Below are 22,378 nucleotides of genomic sequence, written 5' to 3'. Positions count from 1 at the left end.
TGTGGCAGCTCCTGACATAGAAGAACAAAACTAGACCCTTATCTCTCACCTTCCACAAAAGTCAACTTAAAGTGAATCAAAGACCTTAGAATTAGACCAGAAACCATGCAACTCCTAGAAGACAATGTTGGGTCACACTCCAGCTTTGTGGTATAGGCAATGGCTTTCTCAATAGGACTCCTACAGATCAGGAAATAATACCAGAGATAATAAATGGGACAGCACCAAATTAAAAACTTTTGCACAGGAAAGGAAACAATTAGGAATGTGAAGAGAGAACCCATAGAATAGGAGATTATCTTTGCTAGCTACTCTTCTGATAGAGGATTAATATCTAGAATATATAAAGAGCTAAAAATACACTGAAAAAAATCACATAATGCAATGAATAAATAGGAAAATGAATTAAACAGACACTTCTCAAAAGAAGAAATACAAACGATCAACAAAAACTTAAAAAATGTTTAACATCATTAGCAATTTGGGAAATGTAAATCAAAACTACATTAAGATTTCATCTATACCAGGCAGAATGGCAGTCATCAAGAATATCAATAATAAAACAAAAGAAACTATTTAAAAAATTGACAAAACTAAAAGTTGGTTTTTCGAAAAAATAAATAAGATCGACAGACCCTTAGCCATGCTAATGAAGAGAAGAAGAGAGAGAACTCAAATTACTAACATATGGGATGAAAAAGGCAATATCACAACAGACACTACAGAAATACAGAAGATAATTAGAAATTATTTTGAAACCCTATATTCCAATAAAATAGAAGATAGTGAAGACATCGATAAATTTCTTAAGTCATATGATTTGCCCAGATTGAGTCAGGAGGATACACACAACTTAAACAGACCAATATCAATGGAGGAAATAGAAGAAGCCATCAAAAGACTACCAACCAAGAAAAGCCCAGGACTGGATGGGTATACAGCAGAGTTTTACAAAACCTTTAAAGAAGAACTAATACCAATACTTTTCAAGTTATTTCAGGAAATAGAAAAAGAGGGAGCTCTGTCAAATTCATTCTTCGAGGCCAACATCACCCTGATTCCAAAACCAGACAAAGACACTTCAAAGAAAGAAAACTACAGACCAATATCTGTAATGAACCTAGATGCAAAAATCCTCAATAAAATTCTGGCGAATCCGATACAAAAACACATCAAAAAAATTGTGCACCATGATCAAGTAGGATTCATCCCTGGGATGCAAGGCTGGTTCAATATACGGAAATCAATAAATGTAATTCACCACATCAATAGACTTAAAGATAAGAACCATAAGATCATCTCGATAGACGCAAAAAAAGCATTTGACAAAGAACAGCATCCCTCTATGTTCAAAACACTAGAAAAAGTAGGGATAACAGGAACTTACCTCAACATTGTAAAAGCTATCTATGCTAAGCCTCAGGCTAGCATCATTCTAAACGGAGAAAAATTGAAGGCATTCCCTCTAAAATCTGGAACAAGACAGGGATGCCCTCTCTCACCACTTCTATTCAACATAGTTCTTGAAACACTGGCCAGAGCAATTAGACGAAAGAAATTAAAGGCATAAAGATAGGAAAAGAAAATTGGCACTATTTGCAAATGACATGATCCTATACCTAGAAGACCCAAAAGGTTCTACAAAGAAACTTCTAGAGCTAGTAAATAAATTCAGCAAAGTGGCAGGATATAAAATCAACACGCATAAATCAAAGGCATTCCTGTATATCAGTGACAAATCTTCTGAAATGGAAATGAGGACAACCACCCCATTCACAATATCCTCAAAAAAAAAAAAATACTTGGGAATTAACCTAACAAAAGAGGTGAAAGATTTATACAATGAAAACTACAGAACCCTAAAGAGAGAAATAGAAGAAGATCTTAGAAGATGGAAAAATATACCCTGTTCATGGATAGGCAGAAGTAATATCATCAAGATGGCGATATTACCAAAAGTACTCTATAGGTTTAATACAATGCCAATCAAAATCCCAACAGCATTTCTTGTAGAAATAGATAAAGCAATCATGAAATTCATCTGGAAAAATAAAAGACCCAGAATAGCAAAAGCAATTCTAAGCAGGAAGAGTGAAACAGGCGGTATAGCGATACTAGACTTCAAACTATACTACACAGCAATAGTAACAAAAACAGCATGGTACTGGTACCAAACAGGTGGGTGGACCAATGGTACAGAACAGAGGACACAGAGACCAATCCACAAAATTACAACTACCTTATATTAGACAAAGGTGCTAAAAGCATGCAGTGGAGAAAGGATAGCATCTTCAACAAATGGTGCTGGGAAAACTGGAAATCCATATGCAACAAAATGAAACTGAATCCCTTTCTCTCGCTATGCACAAAAGTTAACTCAAAATGGATCAAGGAGCTTGATATCAAACCAGAAATACTGCGTCTGATAAAAGGAAAAGTTGGCTCTAATCTCTATCTCGTGGGGTCAGGCTCCAAATTCCTTAATAGGACACCTATAGCACAAGAGTTAAAAACAAGAATCAACAAATGGGACAATCTCAAACTAAAATTTTTTTTTTCTCAGCAAGAGAAACAATAAGAGAGGTAAATAGGGAGCCTACATCCTGGGAACAAATTTTTACTCCTCACACTTCAGATAGAGCCCTAATATCCAGAGTATACAAAGAACTCAAAAAATTAAACAATAAGAAAACAAATAACCAATCAACAAATGGGCCAAGGACCTGAACAGACACTTCTCAGAGAAGGATATACAATTAATCAACAAATACATGAAAAATGCTCACCATCTCTAGCAGTCAGAGAAATGCAAATTAAAACCACCCTAAGATACCATCTCACTCCAGTAAGATTGGCAGCCATTATGAAGTCAAACAACAACAAGTGCTGGCGAGGATGTGGGGAAAAGGGTACACTTATACATTGCTAGTGGTACTGCAAATTGGTGCAGCCAATCTGGAAAGCAGTATGGAGATTCCTTGGAAAGCTGGGATGGAACCCTTCTTGGACTATTCCCCAAAGACCTAAAAAGAGCGTACTATAGGGATACAGCTACATCGATGTTCATAGCAGCACAATTCACAATAGCTAGACTGTGGAACCAACCTAGATGCCCTTCAATAGATGAATGGATAAAAAAAAATGTGGCATTTATACACAATGGAATATTACTCAGCACTAAAAAATAACAAAATCATGGCATTTGCAGGGAAATGGATGGCATTACAGCATTTATGTTAAGTGAAGCTAGCCAATCCCTAAAAAACAAATGCTGATTGTCTTCTTTGATATAAGGAGGGCAACTCAAAACAGAGCAGGGAGGAAGAGCATGAGAAGAAGATTACCATTAAACAGGGAGGAGAGGTGGGAGGGAAAGGGAGAGAGAAGGGGAATTGCATGGAAATGGAAGGAGACCCTCACTGTTATGCAAAATTACATATAAGAGGATGTGAGGGGAAAGGGGAAAAAACAAGAGAGAGAAATGAATTACAATAGATGAGGTAGAGAGAGAAGATGGGAGGGGAGAGAAGGGGGGATAGTAGGGGATAGGAAAGGCAGCAAAATACAGCAGACACTAGTATGGCAGTATGTATAAACGTGGATGTGTAACCGATGTGATTCTGCAATCTGTACATGTGGTAAAAATGGGAGTTCATAACCCACTTGAATCAAATGTATGAAATATGATATATCAAGAGCATTGCAATGTTTTGAACAACCAATAAAAAAAAAGAAACAATAAAAAAAATACCAATAATAAATGCTGGAGAGAATGTGGCGAGAAAGGTACACTTTTACACTGTTGGTTGAACTATATATTAGTACAAACCACTGTGGAAATCAGTGTGGAGGCTTCTCAAAAGCTTAGGCATGGAACCACCATGTAACCCAGCTTTAACCACTTCTCAGTATTTATCCTGAAGAATTAAAGTCATCTTACTGCAATGATACATCCCTACCCATGTTTGTAGTAGCATAATTCACAACAGCTAAACTATGAAACCAGCCCTAGGTGTCAATCAAAACAGATAACGGAGAAAGAAAATGTGGTCTATACAAACAATGGAGTTTTATTCAGCCATAAAGAAAAATGAAATTATATCATTTGCAGGAAAATGGATGGAACTAGAAGCCATCATGTTAAGCAAATTAAGTTAAACTCAGAAGGTTAAGAGTCATGTTTTCTCTCACATGCAGAAGCTAGAGTAGAAAAAAGGAAAACAAAGGTTGGGGTGGATTTCATTAAAAGCAAAGGAAAATCAGTAGAGAAAAGTGACCAAGGGATGGGAGGTGGGAGGGGGGAAGTGCTAGGAGTGATATTGGCCAAATCATATTCTTATATTTTGTGCATGTGTGAATATGTAAATACAAATCTCATCAATATTTACAACTATAATGCACCAGTAGAAAAAAATGTGGAAAAAACCAAAAAATGAAATAATGTTTTCTGCACTGAAGACAGTTAAAGTCTTACTGGGGTAGAGGGTTACATAGAGCAAAGTCAGCAGGTATTGTGTGATTGGTTATTTTTTATTAGGCTGGAATACTTCTCATAGAGAACAAGACTCCTAGGTGGTGCTGATACTGCTGATTGGTTGGACAAACACTGAGCAAGGGTTTTGAATTTGGGGCTTTGAATGGTAGTTAGTATCTGTAATCATCTCCTTCCTTCAACAGGTTCCTTTGACCCCTCACCCTCACCCCCCCAACATACACACTGATGGACTTGGGATCACTCTAATGCCGAGTTTCCTAAACTTTTGTGCCCATTTAAAATAACCTGGGAAGAATTAAAGATTCCTTATGTGCAGGTCACACCCTATATCAATCACATCACAGTATCCAGGGGTCAGTAGTTTTAAAAGATCCCCAGATCTTTATAGTATGCAACAGTTTTTGACCCATTCCCTAGTATTTAACTCTCTCATGACTTAGGGAGATAACACTCCAAGAGGTAAACAGTGTTGAGATGTTTATTTTGTGTGTGTGTTTGTGACAGGATTGGTAAAACCATCTGAATTTCCACCAGTGATTCTGGAACAAAAAGCGCTCCTGGAAGTAATGGATCAGTTAAAACGTTCACCTTCGGGATTGGACTTTGTATTACAGAATACTGTCCCATGGGGAGTAGCATTTCATCATGCAGGTATTCCATATTTACGATCTGTTATCTAGAAACCTTCTCTAAAAATTCTCAAATTTCTTCATTTTGATATTTATGTTCACTTATTAATTAACAAGACATATCTAATTAACAAGAAATATTTTTTAATCTCAATATTCTTGTATCTCATTTTAAGAAATTGCATAATTAAGTTAAACAAGAATAAAATAAACATGTTCAAGTTTACTTATCTATGTAGTGTATAGTACTATATAAAGGCTTTTTTGAATCATTGGGGAAGTAAATTCTAAAATTATTATGTTTCTGTACTGTTTCCTTAAAATTTAGAGTATGCTTGCTACTTTTATGCCATCTGAATGTATCTTTTTATCTCAAGAGTACGAAATATTCTCAGAGATATCAAAATCAAATTTATTTTAGAAATTGTGATATTGCATTTGGAGAGGGCTAGAATGCTTAAAATCAGAGATTATGGCAGTCATTGAATTAAATAACTTTTTTTCAGGAAGTGTTCTATCCATGATCATATGTGCTAAGGATCTGATAAAAAATATATAGTTTCTACGATTGAGAATTTAACCTTTTTAACTTATTTTAAATGTTTATCAGTATATATATATAAAATGGTAACAGTTATGTGATTTTTAATCATGATGTATACAGTATGTATAATACACCTATGTATATATCATGATACAAAATTTAAAATAAATTTTAGTAAATCTACCAAATTTATTTAAATTTTCTAAAATTTAAAATTTATTTTAAAATAAATTTAAAAGAACACCCAAAAGAATAGGGATTGGGAAACTGTAGTATGCTATAAATTTAGCTTGCCATCTGTTTTTTTTGTTTTTTTTTTTAAGTTTTATTGGAACACTATCATGCCTATTCTGTGTCTGTTTTTATGTGACAGTGGCAGGGTAGAATAGTTACAACAGAGTTTACCTATTCTGCAAAATCTAAAAAAAAGGAAAAATTTGTTGACCCCAGATCTAGAAGATATAGTAGGGGTGGCAGATTATGCGCTTAAATAAATAGACTGATGATTTTTCTGTTGTTGTAACAATAGCTAAAGAAAATCTTTGGGGTCTTGTAGCAAATCCTCACATTGTTTATAAGTTATCAACTATAGCTTCATTATATGTTAATAAATATGTTTCTGGAACCCCCTTTTCTTTTCAGGGCTTACTTTTGAGGAGAGGGATATCATTGAAGGAGCCTTCCGTCAAGGTCTCATTCGAGTCTTGGCAGCAACTTCTACTCTTTCTTCTGGGGTGAATTTACCTGCACGTCGTGTGATTATTCGGACTCCTATTTTCAGTGGTCGACCTCTAGATATTCTTACTTACAAGCAGATGGTTGGTCGTGCTGGCAGGAAAGGAGTTGATACAATGGGTGAGTTCGAATTTAATTGTAGTAGCATTACGAAAGGACAGTGTCAAACTTGAAATTTTGACTAATACTTGGCCCCGTTTTTCACTGTACTGTTTCTTCATTATCCAGTATACTTGGACAAGTCATCTTTTTGGATTTACTTAATATTTATAGTGAATATCAGTTACAATTTTCACATATTGTCAACCATTGGTTTTCTACTAATGTAGAATTAAGATTTTCTTTTGTAGCTTATACAGTGAAATGATTCAGTGTTACATAAATCAAGATGATTTCTTTTTTGTTTATTGTTGGCTGTTCAAAACATTACATAGTTCTTGATATATCATATTTCACACTTTGATTCAAGTGGGTTATGAGCTTTCTTATTACATTAGCTGAGACATGATTTTTAGTTTGCAAATATAGTCTACTCTTTTTTAAAAATCTTATTTATTTTTATTTATATAAAACAGTAGAATGCATTACAATTCTTATTATATATATAGAGCTCAATTTTTTATATCTCTGGTTGTTTACATAATAACACTCATACCAATTCATGTCTTCATACATCTACTTTGGATAATAATGATCATCACATTCAACCATCATTAATTGGGACATGATTTTTAGTTTGTAAGTATAGTCAACTCTTTAATTCTAATTAATTTTCTTTTTTTTAATATATTTTATTTACATTTTTTAGTTCTCGGCAGACACAACATATTTGTTTGTATGTGGTGCTGAGGATCGAACTCGGGCCGCACGCCTGCCAGGGGAGCGCGCTACCGCTTGAGCCACATCCCCAGCCCCTCTAATTAATTTTCATAGATATTAATTCTGCTTAGGTTTATGGTCTCAGAAGTCAGACTGGGATTTTAAGAGCTGAGAAGCATCCTCACACTTTTTGAATAGGCATTTTATTCTTTTTTCAAGTTTATTTATTTATTCTAATCAGTTATATATGACAGCAGAATGCACTTCAATCATTATACACAAGTGGAGCAGGATTTTTCACTTCTCTGGTTGTACACAAAGTAGTCACACCATTTGTATCTTCATAAATGTACCTACGGTAATGATGTCCATCTCTTTCCACCATCTTTCCTATCCCCATGCCCCCTCCCTACCCTTTGCCCTATCTAAAGTTCCTCCATTCCTCCCATAATCTCCCCCCACCCCCATTATGACTCAGCATCCACTTATCAGAGAAAACATTCAGTCTTTGTTTTTTTAGCATTGGCTTTCTTCACTTAGCATGATAGTCTCCAGCTCCATCCATTTACCTGCAAATGCTATGATTTTATTCTCTTTTAACGCTGAATAATATTCCATTGTGTATATATACCACAGTTTCTTTATCCATTCGTCTATTGAAGGGCATCTAGGTTGGTTCCACAGTTTAGTTATTGTGAATTGTGCTGCTATAAATATTGATGTGGCTGCATCCTTGTAGTGTACTATTTTTAAGTCCTTTGGGTATACATTGAGGAGTGGGATAGCTGGGTCAAATTCCAGGTTTTCCAAGAAATCTCCATACTGCTTTCCAGATGCAACTCCACCAGCAATGTATCAGTGTGTCTTTTTCTCCACATCCTCGCCAACAGTTATTGTTGTTTCTATTCTTAATAGCTGCCATTCTGAGTGGAGTGAGATGAAATCTTAGAGTAGTTAATTTGCATTCTTTAATTGCTAGAGAGGTTGAATATTTTTTCATATATTTGTTGATCGATTATATACTTCTTCTGAGAGTGTTCAGTTCCTTATCCCATTTATTGATTGGGTTATTTCTTTTTTTGGTGTTAAGTTTTTGAGTTCTTTATATATCCTGGAGATTAGTGCTCTATCTGATATGCATGTGGTAAAATTTGCTCCCATTCTGTAGGCTCTCTCTTCACTTCACTGATTGTTTCTTTTGCTGAGAAGAAGCTTTTCAGTTTGATTTATTGATTCTTGATTTTATTTCTTGTGCTATTGGAGTCTTGTTAAGGAAGTCAGGACCTAATCTGACATGATGAAGATTAGGGCCTACTTTTTCTTCTATTAGGTGCAGGGTCTCTGGTCTAATTCCTAGGTCCTTGATCCACTTTGAATTGAATTTTGTGCATGATGAATTTTGTTTTGTATGGATTTCCAGTTTCCTCAGCACCATTTGTTGAAGAGTCTATCTTTTCTCCAATATATGTTTTTGGCTCCTTTGTCTAGTATGAGATAATGTATATTTATGTGGGTTTGTCTCTGTGTCCTCTATTCTGTACCATTGGTCTACAAGTCTTTGTTGGTGCCAATACCATTCTATTTTTGTTACTATTACTCTGTAATATAAATGTAAGGACTGATATATTGATGTCACCTGGTTCTTTCTTCTTGATAAGGATTGCTTTGGCTATTTTGGGTCTCATATTTTTCCGGATGAATTTCATGATTGCTTTTTCTGTTTCTATGTTGAATGCCATTGGGATTTTGATTGGAATTGCATTAAATCTGTATAGTGCTTTTAGTAGTATGGTCATTTTGACAATATTAATTCTGCCTGTGAATAGGCATTTTATATTCCACTTTTTCCTCCCAATTGATTCTGGCTCAGAAAACACTCTTTCAGTTTCTTATCTTGTACTGGCAAGCAATGATATTACCAGCAATCCATACAAAATTTTTTGACTTAAGCAATGAAGAAACTGTTTTCAACTAAATATCAAGAGAGAAAAAAAAATATTATTTTGAATCTACTATACCATTGAGATCATTTGATGTTTTACTAAATTGTTAAAGAAACTTAGGAAGAATATTCTCTGTCATTTCATCTTTCTCCTATAGGAATGTTATACTATATATGCCCCCCAAAACAAAAACAAAAACAAAAAAAATCCCATCAATATCAAAAAAACCAATAAAAACCTTTGCAACTACTAAAGAGAAATTAAGAAATCCAGCAGAGAAACAAAAAGTGTTAATGGAAAAATAGGTGGGTTATTTTGGGTACTAAAAGCTGAGTAGGATAAGCAGAGAAACAAAAAGTGTTAATGGAAAAATAGGTGGGTTATTTTGGGTACTAAAAGCTGAGTAGGATACTGAGGAAGTGACTTTTAGAACCACCCAATTTTTCACATGAACTCCCCAAATATAGTTGATTCTTATTATTTACAGATTCCATATTTGTGAATTTCCCCATTTATTAGAATTTTCTCAGAAATCTGGGGCCTTATTTTATTTTTTATTTATTCAGAATTCTGGGGGGTTTGCGGATATGTACAAAGCTGCAAAAAAATCTGAGTCTTTGCAAGTACACTTTTCTGCTGAGGTCATAAGTCTGCCTTCTTCCTTCAGCTCCTTTACTGTAAACAAACATCCTTTAAGGGTCTATTTAGTGCCACATTTTTCATAATTTTATGTATTTTCATGGTGATTTTTGTTTAAAATGATTTCTAGATATAGTGTTAAACTTCTAGCTAGTAATTCCTTTCTGCATTAAGTCTAGATGTGCCTTCTAGAAAAATATTTTAAATGAGCTTTGTTCAGGCATGAGCTATAGGAGTGTTGTCTGTAAGTGCAGTTAATAAATCAATAATATATATTAAATAACATATCTTTAAGCAGAGACAGATGAAACAAGGTTTAGTGTTCAATGATGAAAAGGTTGTGACTCTAGTCCTAGGCTCACAGGAAATTCCTCTGTTCTCCCCCTTTGCAATGATGCAGAATTCACCTTTTGGTGACTCTATAGAATGTAACTACCACAGATAACAAGAATTGACTATGATGTATTGGTGACTGGATTAGTTAGAATATAAATTTATTGCTATAATGAAAGTCGACATATGTAAATAATATAGAATTAAATTTCTTCCTGCCTCCCTTCTCCCTTCTCCCTTCTCCCTTCTCCCTTCCCTTCCCTTCCCCTTCCCTTTTCCCTTCCCTTTTCCCTTCCCTTTTCCCTTTTTGGTACTGGGGTTTGAACCCAGGGGCATTTTACCATTGAACCATATCCCCAGTCCTTTTTAATTTTTTTAATTAATTTTTTTTGAGACAGGGTCTCAGTAAATTGCTAAGGTTCTTGGTAAGTAACTGAGACTGGCCTCAAACTTGGGATCCTTCTGTCTCAGCCTCCTGAGAAATTAGTTTCTTTCTCATAATGGTTTGCCACCTGGGGTTGACATGCTGGTGCAACGTGTTAGACACCTCGTCTTTCATTTTGTTTTTCCAGCAATATAGTTTCTGTCCTTTGGCACAAGATGGCTAGTCCAGTCTCTTTCATCATTTGCATTTGAAACATCAGGAAGAGGGAGATGAGGAAATAAAACACATGCCCTGCCCTTAATGGGCACCACCTAGAAGTTGCCTATAATATTTCTCCTCACATACAGTTGACCAGAACTTAGTCACATGATTATATTCCCCAATTGTAAAGAGGCTGGGGAATCCTTTTTTTTTTTTTTTCCTTTCGGTTTTTTTTCCTGGTTCTAGCTCTTCCTTCATTCTTTTTTTTTTTTTAAATTTTTTATTGTTGGCTGTTCAAAACATTACATAGTTCTTGATATATCATATTTCACACTTTGATTCAAGTGGGTTATGAGCTCCCATTTTTACCCCATATACAGATTGCAGAATTACATCAGTTACACATCCATTGATTTACATATTGCCATACTAGTGTCTGTTGTGTTCTGCTGCCTTTCCTATCCTCTACTATCCCCCCTCCCCTCCCCTCCCCTTTTCTCTCTCTGCCCCCTCTACTGGCATTCATTTGTCCCCCTTGTATTATTTTTCCCTTTCCCCTCACTTCCTCTTGTATGTACTTTTGTATAACTCTGAGGGTCTCCTTCCATTTCCATGCAATTTCCCTTCTCTCTCCCTTTCCCTCCCACCTCTCATCCCTGTTTAATGTTAATCTTCTTCTCATGCTCTTTGACCCTACTCTGTTCTTAGTTACTCTCCTTATATCAAAGAAGACATTTGGCATTTGTTTTTTAGGGATTGGCTAGCTTCACTTAGCATAATCTGCTCTAATGCCATCCATTTCCCTGTAAATTCTATGATTTTGTCATTTTTTAATGCAGAGTAATACTCCATTGTGTATAAATGCCACATTTTTTTTATCCATTCATCTATTGAAGGGCATCTAGGTTGGTTCCACAGTCTTGCTATTGTGAACTGTGCTGCTATGAACATCGATGTAGCAGTGTCCCTGTAGCATGCTCTTTTTAGGTCTTTAGGGAATAGACCGAGAAGGGGAATAGCTGGGTCAAATGGTGGCTCCATTCCCAACTTTCCAAGAAATCTCCATACTGCTTTCCAAATTGGCTGCACCAATTTGCAGTCCCACCAGCAATGTACAAGTGTACCCTTTTCCCCACATCCTCGCCAGCACTTGTTGTTGTTTGACTTCATGATGGCTGCCAATCTAACTGGAGTGAGATGGTATCTTAGGGTGGTTTTGATTTGCATTTCTCTGACAGCTAGAGATGGTGAGCATTTTTTCATGTACTTGTTGATTGATTGTATGTCCTCCTCTGAGAAGTGTCTGTTCAGGTCCTTGGCCCATTTGTTGATTGGGTTATTTGTTATCTTATTGTTTAATTTTTTGAGTTCTTTGTATACTTTGGATATTAGGGCTCTATCTGAAGTGTGAGGAGTAAAAATTTGTTCCCATGATGTAGGCTCCCTATTTACCTCTCTTATTGTTTCTTTTGCTGAGAAAAAACTTTTTAGTTTGAGTAAGTCCCATTTGTTGATTCTAGTTATTAACTTTTGTGCTATGGGTGTCGAGGCTGGGGAATCTAATCTTTAGCTGAGTGGCTGTGTGCTGGACTTAAGGGTTTTATTAAAGGAAGACTGAGAGGATGGGTATTTGGACACAACTGTCATTCTCAGACCCAGCAACAAATGACTCATTTTACAATCTCTGAAGGATTATTGCTCTGCTTCTTTTTTAAGCCCTAAATATTTTGATGATTAAAAAAGCTTCCAAATTATTAGATTTCCCTTATGATAGGTATCAGAGAAGTTTATCCTGTTTTTCTCTTATTTTACTACAAATTATGCAAATGGTATGTTTTGTAAGGGTGGGGGGAATAAAGTAAGGTACTCCTATTCCTATTTGCCTCACCCTACCCTTCTCCAAACTGGTTTCTCAGTAGATTCACAATTCCAGAGAAAGAAATGTAAGTCTCTTTTATGTAGATATTCTTTCTTCAGGTCCAGAGGGCCTTTAAGTTAACAAAAAAGATAAGGAGGTCTTATTTACCTTAGCTTGTGTTTATCATATGAAGAACAATTGGAAGATTGGTTCTCTGGGTTAATTATGAAGCCTTAAGTCATAATGGTATTACATCAGAATTAAAAATATCTTAATAACTCCATTTCTTAATTCTTGAAGTCTTTTGAGCTTTTGACCTTGCATTCCTATCAGGATGGCATATAACTTGCTCAGAACTTTAAGCAAGTAGGGAATGTGGGAATATGGTGTTTTATATTCACCATGAAGATTTAAATGCTTGGTTTCACTTTTCATACTGTGTAGTATCTTTGTAACTTCTGTGCATTTCATAGATTGTTATTAACATTTCCTGGAGAGTATATGGCATTTTATTTAGATAACATGGTGTTTTATTTAGATCATCTGTAGATTATGTGGAATCTTCCATTGTAGGATGATGGTGCTTTGTGTCAAAATAATGATTTACAGGGTCAACAGTCAGTAATAAATGTTTGATTTTAAATAGCTTCAAGTTCCCTCTTGTGGTATCAATGAGACCAGACAAGTGGGAGTAGGAACCTGTATAAATATATATTGGCATTTATTTGGACATTTTCATAAATCTTGCCCATCCTCCAAAAGGGTAGTCCATTTAATTAAATAAACGAATTTCTCAGGAGCCTGAGACAGGAGTATTCCAAGTTTGAGGTCAATCTCAGCAACTTATCAAGACCCTCAGCAATTTAATGAGACCCTGTGGCAAAAAAATAAAATAAAAATAAAAGGACTGGGGATATGGTTCAATGGTAATGTACCCCTGGGTTCAAACCCCATTTCCAAAAAAGAAAGAAAGGAAGGAAGGAAGAAAGAAGGTAGGAAGAATTTATTTCTATCTTATTTAAATATGTTGACTTTTATTACAGCAATAAATTTATATTCTAACTAATCTAATCAATAAATCATAGTCAATTCTTGTTATCTGTAGTAGTTACATTCTATATTTAAACAACTCAGTAGCTTATTATTTTACTGCTAATACTAGTTAGCTCATTTTGTAGTGCTTCTTCCTTCAGCTGGGTTGTTTTGTGGGCATTCAAAGAGTCAGGTGACATTTTATTCATGTTTTTAAAAGCTGGATATTGACAAATTTTAATTATACTTTTTTTTTTTGTATTGGGGATTGAACTTAGGGGTGCTTTGCCACTAAGTTATATCCTATATCTCACGTCTTTTCTATTTTTTAGTTTGAGACTGGGCCTCCTATGTTGTTGAGGCTGACCTTGAACTTGTGATCCCACTGCTTCATAGATTATAGGTGTGTTCCACCATGACTAGCATAATTGTATATCTTTATAGGGTACAAAGTGATGCTATGATATATGTATAGGAAGTGATTGAATCAAGCTAATTAGCATATGCATCACCTCAAATATTGATACTTCCTGTATAACTACATATTATAAACTTTGATCAACATCTCTCCATTTTTTCCACTCCCAGCCTCTAGTAACAACCATTCAGATGTTATAGTTAAAGCTTCATCCCAGGGTTTCATAAACTGACTTCCAGACCACTCATGTATAATCGAATCAAGCCTTTATTGAAGCACACCGGTGGCGGCTGACCAGAACATAAAGCTGTTCCCCTGATCAGCCCCGAACAATTGCAAGGGCCCTCCTTATAAGCCTGAAAACCGCAAAAAGGATGTTTGGGGGGCGGGGGTGGGGGGGTCTAGCCAATGCAAGCATGCCAGGTTACAGAAGCGTGTCAGTGCAGTCAAGTGGGGGGAAGCCTAACCAATCACAGTTAGCCCAGTCACCCCAGTTACAGAAACAGAGCCCCGTTACCCTAGTTACAGAAACAATACCTCATTAGATAGTTTTGTGTTCTTAAAGGTTTCTATAGCAAAAGGAAAAGAACATCTTGCCCCAGTCATGACCCTTCTACTTGGCATTGTTGTTTTAAAGGATGAAGTCATAAAACAAAATGGAGTCACATTTGCTCCTACTACCACACAGCTCTCTGCTCCTTTGCGTTCAAAGGTTTTAAATTTTAGATTCCACATATAAGTAAAAGATGTGGTATTTGTTGGGAGTCTCCCTGAGAACTCCCCGGGCCTTTCAAACATGGCGGTGGGCAAATTGCCAGTAGGCAGCTAGAACTCCCTGGGCCTTAAAGATAAGAAGCCCCTAATGCAACATGGTGGCGGACAAGTTGCCAGTGGGCGGATAACAAGTTGTTCTGAAAACCTCATGGACAGTTCGTGCCCCCCATGAATTTTATGCAGGGCGGACGTGCGTTCACCGTAGGTGATGAACTGACCTTTACTATGATTGGCCCCGGGAGCTTCCTGGTTTAAGATAACTGACTCTCACTTTCTATATAAACTAGCATCAGCTTGTAGTAAAGTGCTTCATCTTTGTCACTGCTGTCTGTACGTGCATTTTAATCTCCAACAACGAACCTTGGCCTTTCAGTATTTATTTTCTGTGCCTGAATATTCCACTGAACCTGAATATTTTTCAGGTTCATCCATGTTGTCACAAATACCATAATTTCCTTCTTTTTAAAGGCTGGATAGTATGCTAATGTGTATTTATGCCACATTATCTTTATCTTTTTATCCATTGATGGGCACTTATGTTCATTCCATAACTTGGTTATTGTAAATAGTGTTGCAGAAAATCCAGGGATGCAAGTATCTCTTGATATACTGATTTCAAATTTTTGGCATACAAACCTAGAAGTGGGATTGCTGAATCATATGATTTTTGTATGGGCTATGTTTTCTATTGTATTCTGCAATTCAGTCATTATATTTTTCATCTCTAGAATTTATATTTCTTTCTGTTTTTTTTTTCTATTTCTTTGTCAAACTTCTCATTTTGTTCATGTACTGTTTTCCAAATTTTATTTAATTTTTATCTGTATAATCTTGCAGTTCATGGTCTTTCTTAAAAAAATATTTTGGATTCTTTGTCTATTATTTCATACCTCTCCATTTCTTCAGGGTCCATTGTTAGAGCTTTATTAAGTTTCTTTTGGAAGTATGATTTGCTGATTCTTTGTAATTCTATGTTTTTGTCCTGGTGTCCATACTGAAACCAGATTTTGAGATAAAACTCTGTTCTCTACTTCTTTTGGTATGTGTGTAAGCTGCAGGCCTCTGCAGGCCAAGAAAGCCCCTTTTAGTTTTAGCAGCTAATCACAGCAGGGGATGCATACTGGCATCAGCTCTGAAGGCAAAGCTGGATTCTCCTCCACTATCATTGAGTGGTGTGTTGCTGCTTTCAGTTATTGCAGCTCTAAATGGGTGCTATGGCCCCCAATATTGCAGTAGGCTCTAGCAGCTCTAGCAGCAAGGATTTTGTCTTGCAAATCTGAAGAATAAAATTCACACGACAGTGGAAGGCCAGAGTGAAAGGAGTAGGATTTATTCAAGTATGAATAGAAACAGAACTCCTGTAGGGGCAAGAGGGGAACCTCATAGGGGTTACTGCCTGAGTGTGCTAATATATAGGTTTATGTAGCACTAGGGTTCACACTGTTGGTTCAAACTTATGCTGATCAGGATTTGGAAAAGAACTAACACTATTGGTTAAACCTTGAGCCTGAACTTCCATTCAAGTTTGTTCCACTTCTGTGTTTGTTGTTTTCTGATTGCCTTTAGCTCAAAATAATCTTTATGCTCAAGTAGCAAATTTGGGGGTAGCATATTCTGATTTCCTTCTATCCAAAGTTCTGTTTTTCTACAATTTGGTGGGAAACAGGAGATTGAGGTGGTCTGATTGTGCATGCTTGGGTGTGGCACTGTGTGGAGCAGGCACTGGGCCCAGTGTACGAAAGGTCAGCCAGCACCCCTGGCTTACCTAGCCTCACGCCCCAGAGGGTATGGCAGGCTTCATGTGGCCAGGGCCAGGGCTCCAGTCCACCTAGCTGCTCCTCCACAGCTCTAGGATAACTTTAAAACTTATATGGAAACAGCCCCTTCTTTATAGGTGTTCTTCAGAAGGGATAGACTCTCGCTAATTAGTGTGACCGATGATTCTGTGTGAGCCAGCTTCTAGTGAACCCAGGTAGTCAGAGCCTGCTTTTGGGTTTCTGCCTTTGCTTTAATTTCAAGTGGGGCTACTGACTCGGCTCTGCTTTTGAGTCAGAACTGTCTGAACTCTGCAATTAGGGAGAGTTGCTGGTTAGACATTGCAATCGACTATGATTGGAATGGGTCCCAGGGTGTATTTCCTGGCTAGATGGTACCAAAATTTGAGATCTTTAGAGGCCAGTCTTGCAAGCTGGACCTTGATGTTAAGCAGAGCTGCTGCTCAGTCTGGATGGAACCAGCTGCTATGCTAAGAAGTGCATAATCAAGGTTTGCCTTCCTGTCTAGATAGGACCTTGAGTTGTGTTTCACAGAGCACTGTTAAAACTTCCAGATGTGGCAGAACTAGTCCTTGCTCTTTGCTGAAATGTGCTGTGGTGGTTATCTCTCTCCCTGTACAGAGTCTTGGATCTGGCATTGGGGCTAGACCTGGAGGCTGGCTATCCAGGGATCCAAGCCAGTCAGAACTTCCCACACCACTCTGAGTGACCAGTTCATAGCAAGCATTGCTGTTGTGCACAGTAATGTTGTTGGCTGGTATTTTTAGGCAGGTACCCCTGCTGGCAGGTACACAGAGCTTCCACCAAGACCTGCCTGCTGTTCACCGTGAGCTCACCTCCTGTTTTGTTTCTACCTGACCCTAGATGATCTAGGTGGGCTTCTTGGGATTATAGTTGAATGCTAGGAAGCTACATGTCTGCTTCTGATTCTCTTTTCCTACTATAGAAACCATGAGTCCTAGGGATGCCTCTCCTTTGGCACTGTGATGACCTTTGGACACTGTGCTCTGATGTAGTCAAAATGAAGTCATTTATTTTAGTTCCGTGTGTGTGTGTGTGTGTGTGTGTGTGTGTGTGTGTGTTTGCTGGGGTAGAGGGAGGGAGGCTGACAGGGTAGGATTCTGTTGTCATGCAGATGCCTCAGGTTTATTTTCAAGTTTGGAGGTCTTCACAAAGGATCCTTTCTGGGGAGAGGGAATGGGTTGGTAGTGAAACCTGGGAGCTCCTATTCTACCTTTTGCAGGCATCTTGTGTCTTTTTTTCATAATGGCACCTTTCTTTTTGTAATTATGTCTAGATAAGTAGTCAATGATTATCCAGTTTATAGTCATTTCATTTTATCCTGTCATTCTCAACTTGGCAGTCAGTGATAGGAAAGCATCAACTGTACATCTGTACTTTTTCTGCCTGGTATGGTTAGGATACAGTATCACAATGCCAGTTTTATTTAGAGGATATACAATCAATCAACAAATATATGAAAAAATGTTCATCATCTCTAGCAATCAGAGAAATGCAAATCAAAACTACTCTAAGATATCATCTCACTCCAATCAGAATGGCAGCTATTATTAAGACAAACAACAATAAGTGTTGGCGAGGATGTGGGGGAAAAAGATACACTCATATATTGCTGGTGGGACTGCAAATTGGTGCAGCCAATATGGAAAGCAGTATGGAGATTCCTTGGAAATCTGGGAATGGAACCACTATTTGATCCAGCTATCCCTCTCCTTGGTCTATACCCAAAGGACTTTAAATCAGCATACTACAGGGACACAGCCATATCAATGTTTCTAGCAGCACAATTCACAATAACTAAACTGTGGAGCCAACCTAAATGGCCTTCAATAGATGAATGGATAAAAAAAATGTGGCATATATACACATGGAATTTTATTCAGCAATAAAAAGAGAACAAAATCATGGCATTTGCAGGTAAATGGATAGCACTGGAGAAGATAATGCTAAGTGAAGTTAGCCAATCCCCAAAAAACAAATGCCGAATGTTTTCTCTGATATAAGGAGGCTGATTCATAGTTGGGTAGGGAGGGGGAACATAGGAGGAATAGACAAAGTCTAGATAGGGCAGAGGGGTGGGAGGGAAAGGGAGGGGGCAGGGGGTTGGCAAGGATGGTGGAATGTGATAGACATCATTATCCAAAGTACATGAATGAAGACACGAATTGGTGTCAACATATGTTATATACAACCAGAGATATGAAAAAATTGTGCTGTATATGTGTAATAAAAATTGTAATGCATTCCACTGCCATTTATTTTTTAAAGAAATCAATAAAAAAATTCACACTCATGCCCTTCATTTTGCTTATTGAACATCGTATTTAACTGTTGCTTTTCCCACATCATTGGATTCAGTTTTGAAAATAATTCTTTACTCAATTATCATAATAACCTAAAGCATTTAGATTAAATATTATAATGTGACTTTTTAAGATATTTATAAGTATTTTTAAATTTATTTGTTATCACTGTGACTAGTAATTTATATTTGCATTTTACTTTATAGTTTTTAAAGTATCTCTACTACCTAATTATTAAACAATAATGGTTGGTCCTTTAGCTGAAGGAAAAGAGCTATTTCTGTATTAACTTAGGTTCTGCAGCTGGGGCCTGCTAAATAATTGATAATGGATTACCTGAGAAAAGGCATGCAAACTTCATTTGATATTGATAATTTAATTTTTATGTGCATGGAAGCTTTCATGGAAATGAAGATTCCCGCAAGGCTGTTAGACCTAGGGTCTTACAGTTTATATGATATTTCTCCATAAATTGTAGACAAGTGAAAAGACAAAGGAAAAGGTGTTTGATCTTCTTAGGGCACTAAATCAGGAAAAGATTATATATATAGGAAACTAATGGCAGAAGTTTATATAAGAATATTTGTTTGTACAGACCTATCTCAAAAAGGACCTTCTTGGCTGGGGTTGTGGCTCAGTGGTAGAGTGCCTGCCTAGCATGTGTGGGGCACTGGGTTCGATTCTCAGCACCACATATAAATAAATAAAATAAAGATCCATTGACAGCTAAACAATAATAAAAAAAAAGGACCTTCTGTCTCCTATGATAAGGGTTCTTCTCTTGGTATGGGTGAGGAAAGACGAAACATATTCACAAAGGGAAATTTATGTCTTACTTTAGGCAGACTGGGAGAGGACAAAGCATTCTCTCTGTGTTTGTTGTTTTCTTATTGCCTTTAGCTCAAAATAATCTTTACACCTAAGTAGCCAATTTTAGGGTTGCATATTATGGTTTCCTTGTATCCAAAGTGTAAGAAGTAAAAGCATTAGACATAATGCTATGACCGTAACAACCATTATCATCTTTTACCTCTTTTTAAACAACTAAAACCAATTAAGTTCTCTTTATCAGGTATCTTATGGAAATGGATTGGGGTTTTGACAACCTATGGTTTTTGTTTATAGGTGAGAGTATCTTAGTTTGTAAGAACTCTGAGAAATCAAAGGGCATAGCTCTACTTCAGGGATCTCTAAAACCTGTTCGCAGCTGTCTGCAAAGACGAGAAGGAGAAGAAGTAACTGCCAGTATGATACGAGCTATTCTGGAGGTAAGACAGGGTTCAATAAACTACCACTTGGCTCTTTTATACCTATGTTAACATGGTAGTACTTTAGTAGGTGAAAATATTTTTGTTGTTGTATGAGGAACAGAACTCAGGAATGCTCTACCGATGAGCTACATCTTTGATCCCCTCCCCCCTCGCTTTTTAAAAATTCTAGGACAGGATCTAAATTGCTGAGGCTGGCCTTGAATTTGAGGACTGGCCTCCTACCTCAGCCTCTTGAATAGCTGGGAATACAGGCATGTGCCTCTGTGCCTGGCTAATATGTGAAAAATCTTGTCTCTCTTTCTCTTTTTAAATTATTTTATATTTTTAGCCTTCCCAAATCTGAATTTGTACGTGTTTCAGCTAGTGCTCTATCAATTCACTTCAAAATAATAATTAAAAACTGAATGCCAGATGGTTCTTTTCACTTTTTAGATATTCTTTATTGTTTTTTGAAGTTAAAGGTAACAAAAAATGTACGCAATTCCTCCATCTAGATCATATCTTATGACACTAAAATAAAATCATGGTACAACTATATATGATTAGAAGTTTACAATAATACAGAAAAATCTCAATAATATTCAACAATAGTACAACAAATTCTGTACAATAATACAGAAAAATAAAACCTTTCTTTGCTCAGATTCCTCGAAGGTAACCCCCTGATGATCATTTCAAGTTTGATTCAGACTTGTTTTTTGTGCTTATATCAGCATGCCTTGGTGTTGCTTTCAGCACCAGTACTAGTGATATTGGTGCCTCTATGTGAATTCTTTTCTAATCAGTTTGGGAAAAAAAGAAAATACTTGATAACATAGGGTCAGGAATGATGTCCAAAGTAGACACATTGATACATTGCTGAAACTCTTTTGGAGAGCAATTTGGCCTTACCTGCTAAAATTGAAACTACATATACCCATTTGCCTAGCAGTTCTACATCTAGGAATTTTATCCAGGAATATATTTGTGAAATTATATTAAATTAAATGTAAAAAATATTTTTATAGCACTATTAGTTAATAACAAAAAAATGGAAAGAAACTAAGATACCATTAATACGAATTTTATGGCAAAAGATGCTTTGTGGTCATTAAAAAGCTCTGTGATGATATGTGTCCAATATAAAGTAAAAGAAGGCAAGAGACAAATTTGTATATATAATAAAGTAGCTATGGGTAAAATAATATCTGCAATAAGTGACTTCATGTTTTCTTGCACCTATTCCCACCTTTCTGTGTGGGAAGTATTCAATAGTAGCATTCCTCCTATGTGTCTTAGAGGAAGGATGAAAACATTTGATTTGGTTCATGGCCTTGAACTATCACTACCTCTTTCATGTGTTTTGTTAGTTCTGAAATTTCAAATGGATAATGATTCATTTATTTTTGTTTATAAGCAAATACTATGTCTACCTACCTTGAGGGAAAACTTTTCATGTTGTTAGCAGGTACTATCTATATTTGCAGTATGTGATGATGGAAGAGAGTTAATAAGAGTATCTAAGATTCTGAAACCATTTTAAGAGAATAAAATCTCTTATATTATGAAGGCCTGTATATCTTATAAAAAATTTACAGAAGTTTTTAAACATTTTCTATCAGATAATAGTTGGTGGTGTGGCAAGTACATCAAAAGATATGCAGATGTATGCTTCTTGTACATTTTTGGCTGCGAGTATTAAAGAAGGGAAGCAGGGAATTCAGAGAAATCAAGATTCTGTCCAACTTGGAGCAATCGAGGCCTGTGTGATGTGGCTACTAGAAAATGAATTCATCCAGATTACAGAAGACAGTGATGGAACAGAAGGTAAATATGAGTTCTCAGTTAAAATTTATTTACTGTTTCATCTTCTACTCACTTTTCTGAAAATCTTGCTTATAAATTTCTGCATGTTAGGTAAGATTCTGTTTGTAAAATTGATGAGAGCTGAGAAGGTTAATACAGGAATATAGAAAGACAATGTTTTGTTTTATTTTATATTATTTTTAACATTTGCTCCTGTGTTTCTTCCCTCCCAAACCAGGAAAGGTGTATCGTCCAACACATCTTGGTTCTGCTACCCTTTCTTCATCACTTTCTCCAACTGATACCTTAGATGTTTTTGCTGACCTCCAAAGAGCAATGAAGGGTTTTGTTTTAGAGAATGATCTTCATATTGTCTATCTGGTAAGTTCTGCCTTTTTAACTTTTATATTTGTGCAAA

General features: G+C 36.4%; 1 protein-coding gene across 1 annotated transcript in view; it reads left to right on the top strand.

The window, feature by feature from the left end:
• The window catches only part of Polq (DNA polymerase theta), a 109,399-nt gene that overhangs the window by 28,251 nt on the left and 58,770 nt on the right, over window positions 1-22,378 (top strand). Inside the window, exons 8-12 of the mRNA XM_046458116.2 lie at window positions 5,000-5,146; window positions 6,311-6,523; window positions 20,030-20,172; window positions 21,777-21,981; window positions 22,199-22,341. Coding sequence (XP_046314072.1) covers window positions 5,000-5,146; window positions 6,311-6,523; window positions 20,030-20,172; window positions 21,777-21,981; window positions 22,199-22,341 — 851 coding nt within the window. The remainder of the gene's footprint in view (window positions 1-4,999; window positions 5,147-6,310; window positions 6,524-20,029; window positions 20,173-21,776; window positions 21,982-22,198; window positions 22,342-22,378) is intronic.

Source organism: Marmota monax, unplaced genomic scaffold (assembly GCF_021218885.2).
Source record: "Marmota monax isolate L192 unplaced genomic scaffold, Marmota_monax_Labrador192_F-V1.1 WCK01_AAM20220418_F8-fsc00052, whole genome shotgun sequence".
Classification (NCBI taxonomy): Eukaryota; Metazoa; Chordata; class Mammalia; order Rodentia; family Sciuridae; genus Marmota; species Marmota monax.
This window is presented reverse-complemented; position numbering and strand designations above follow the sequence as displayed.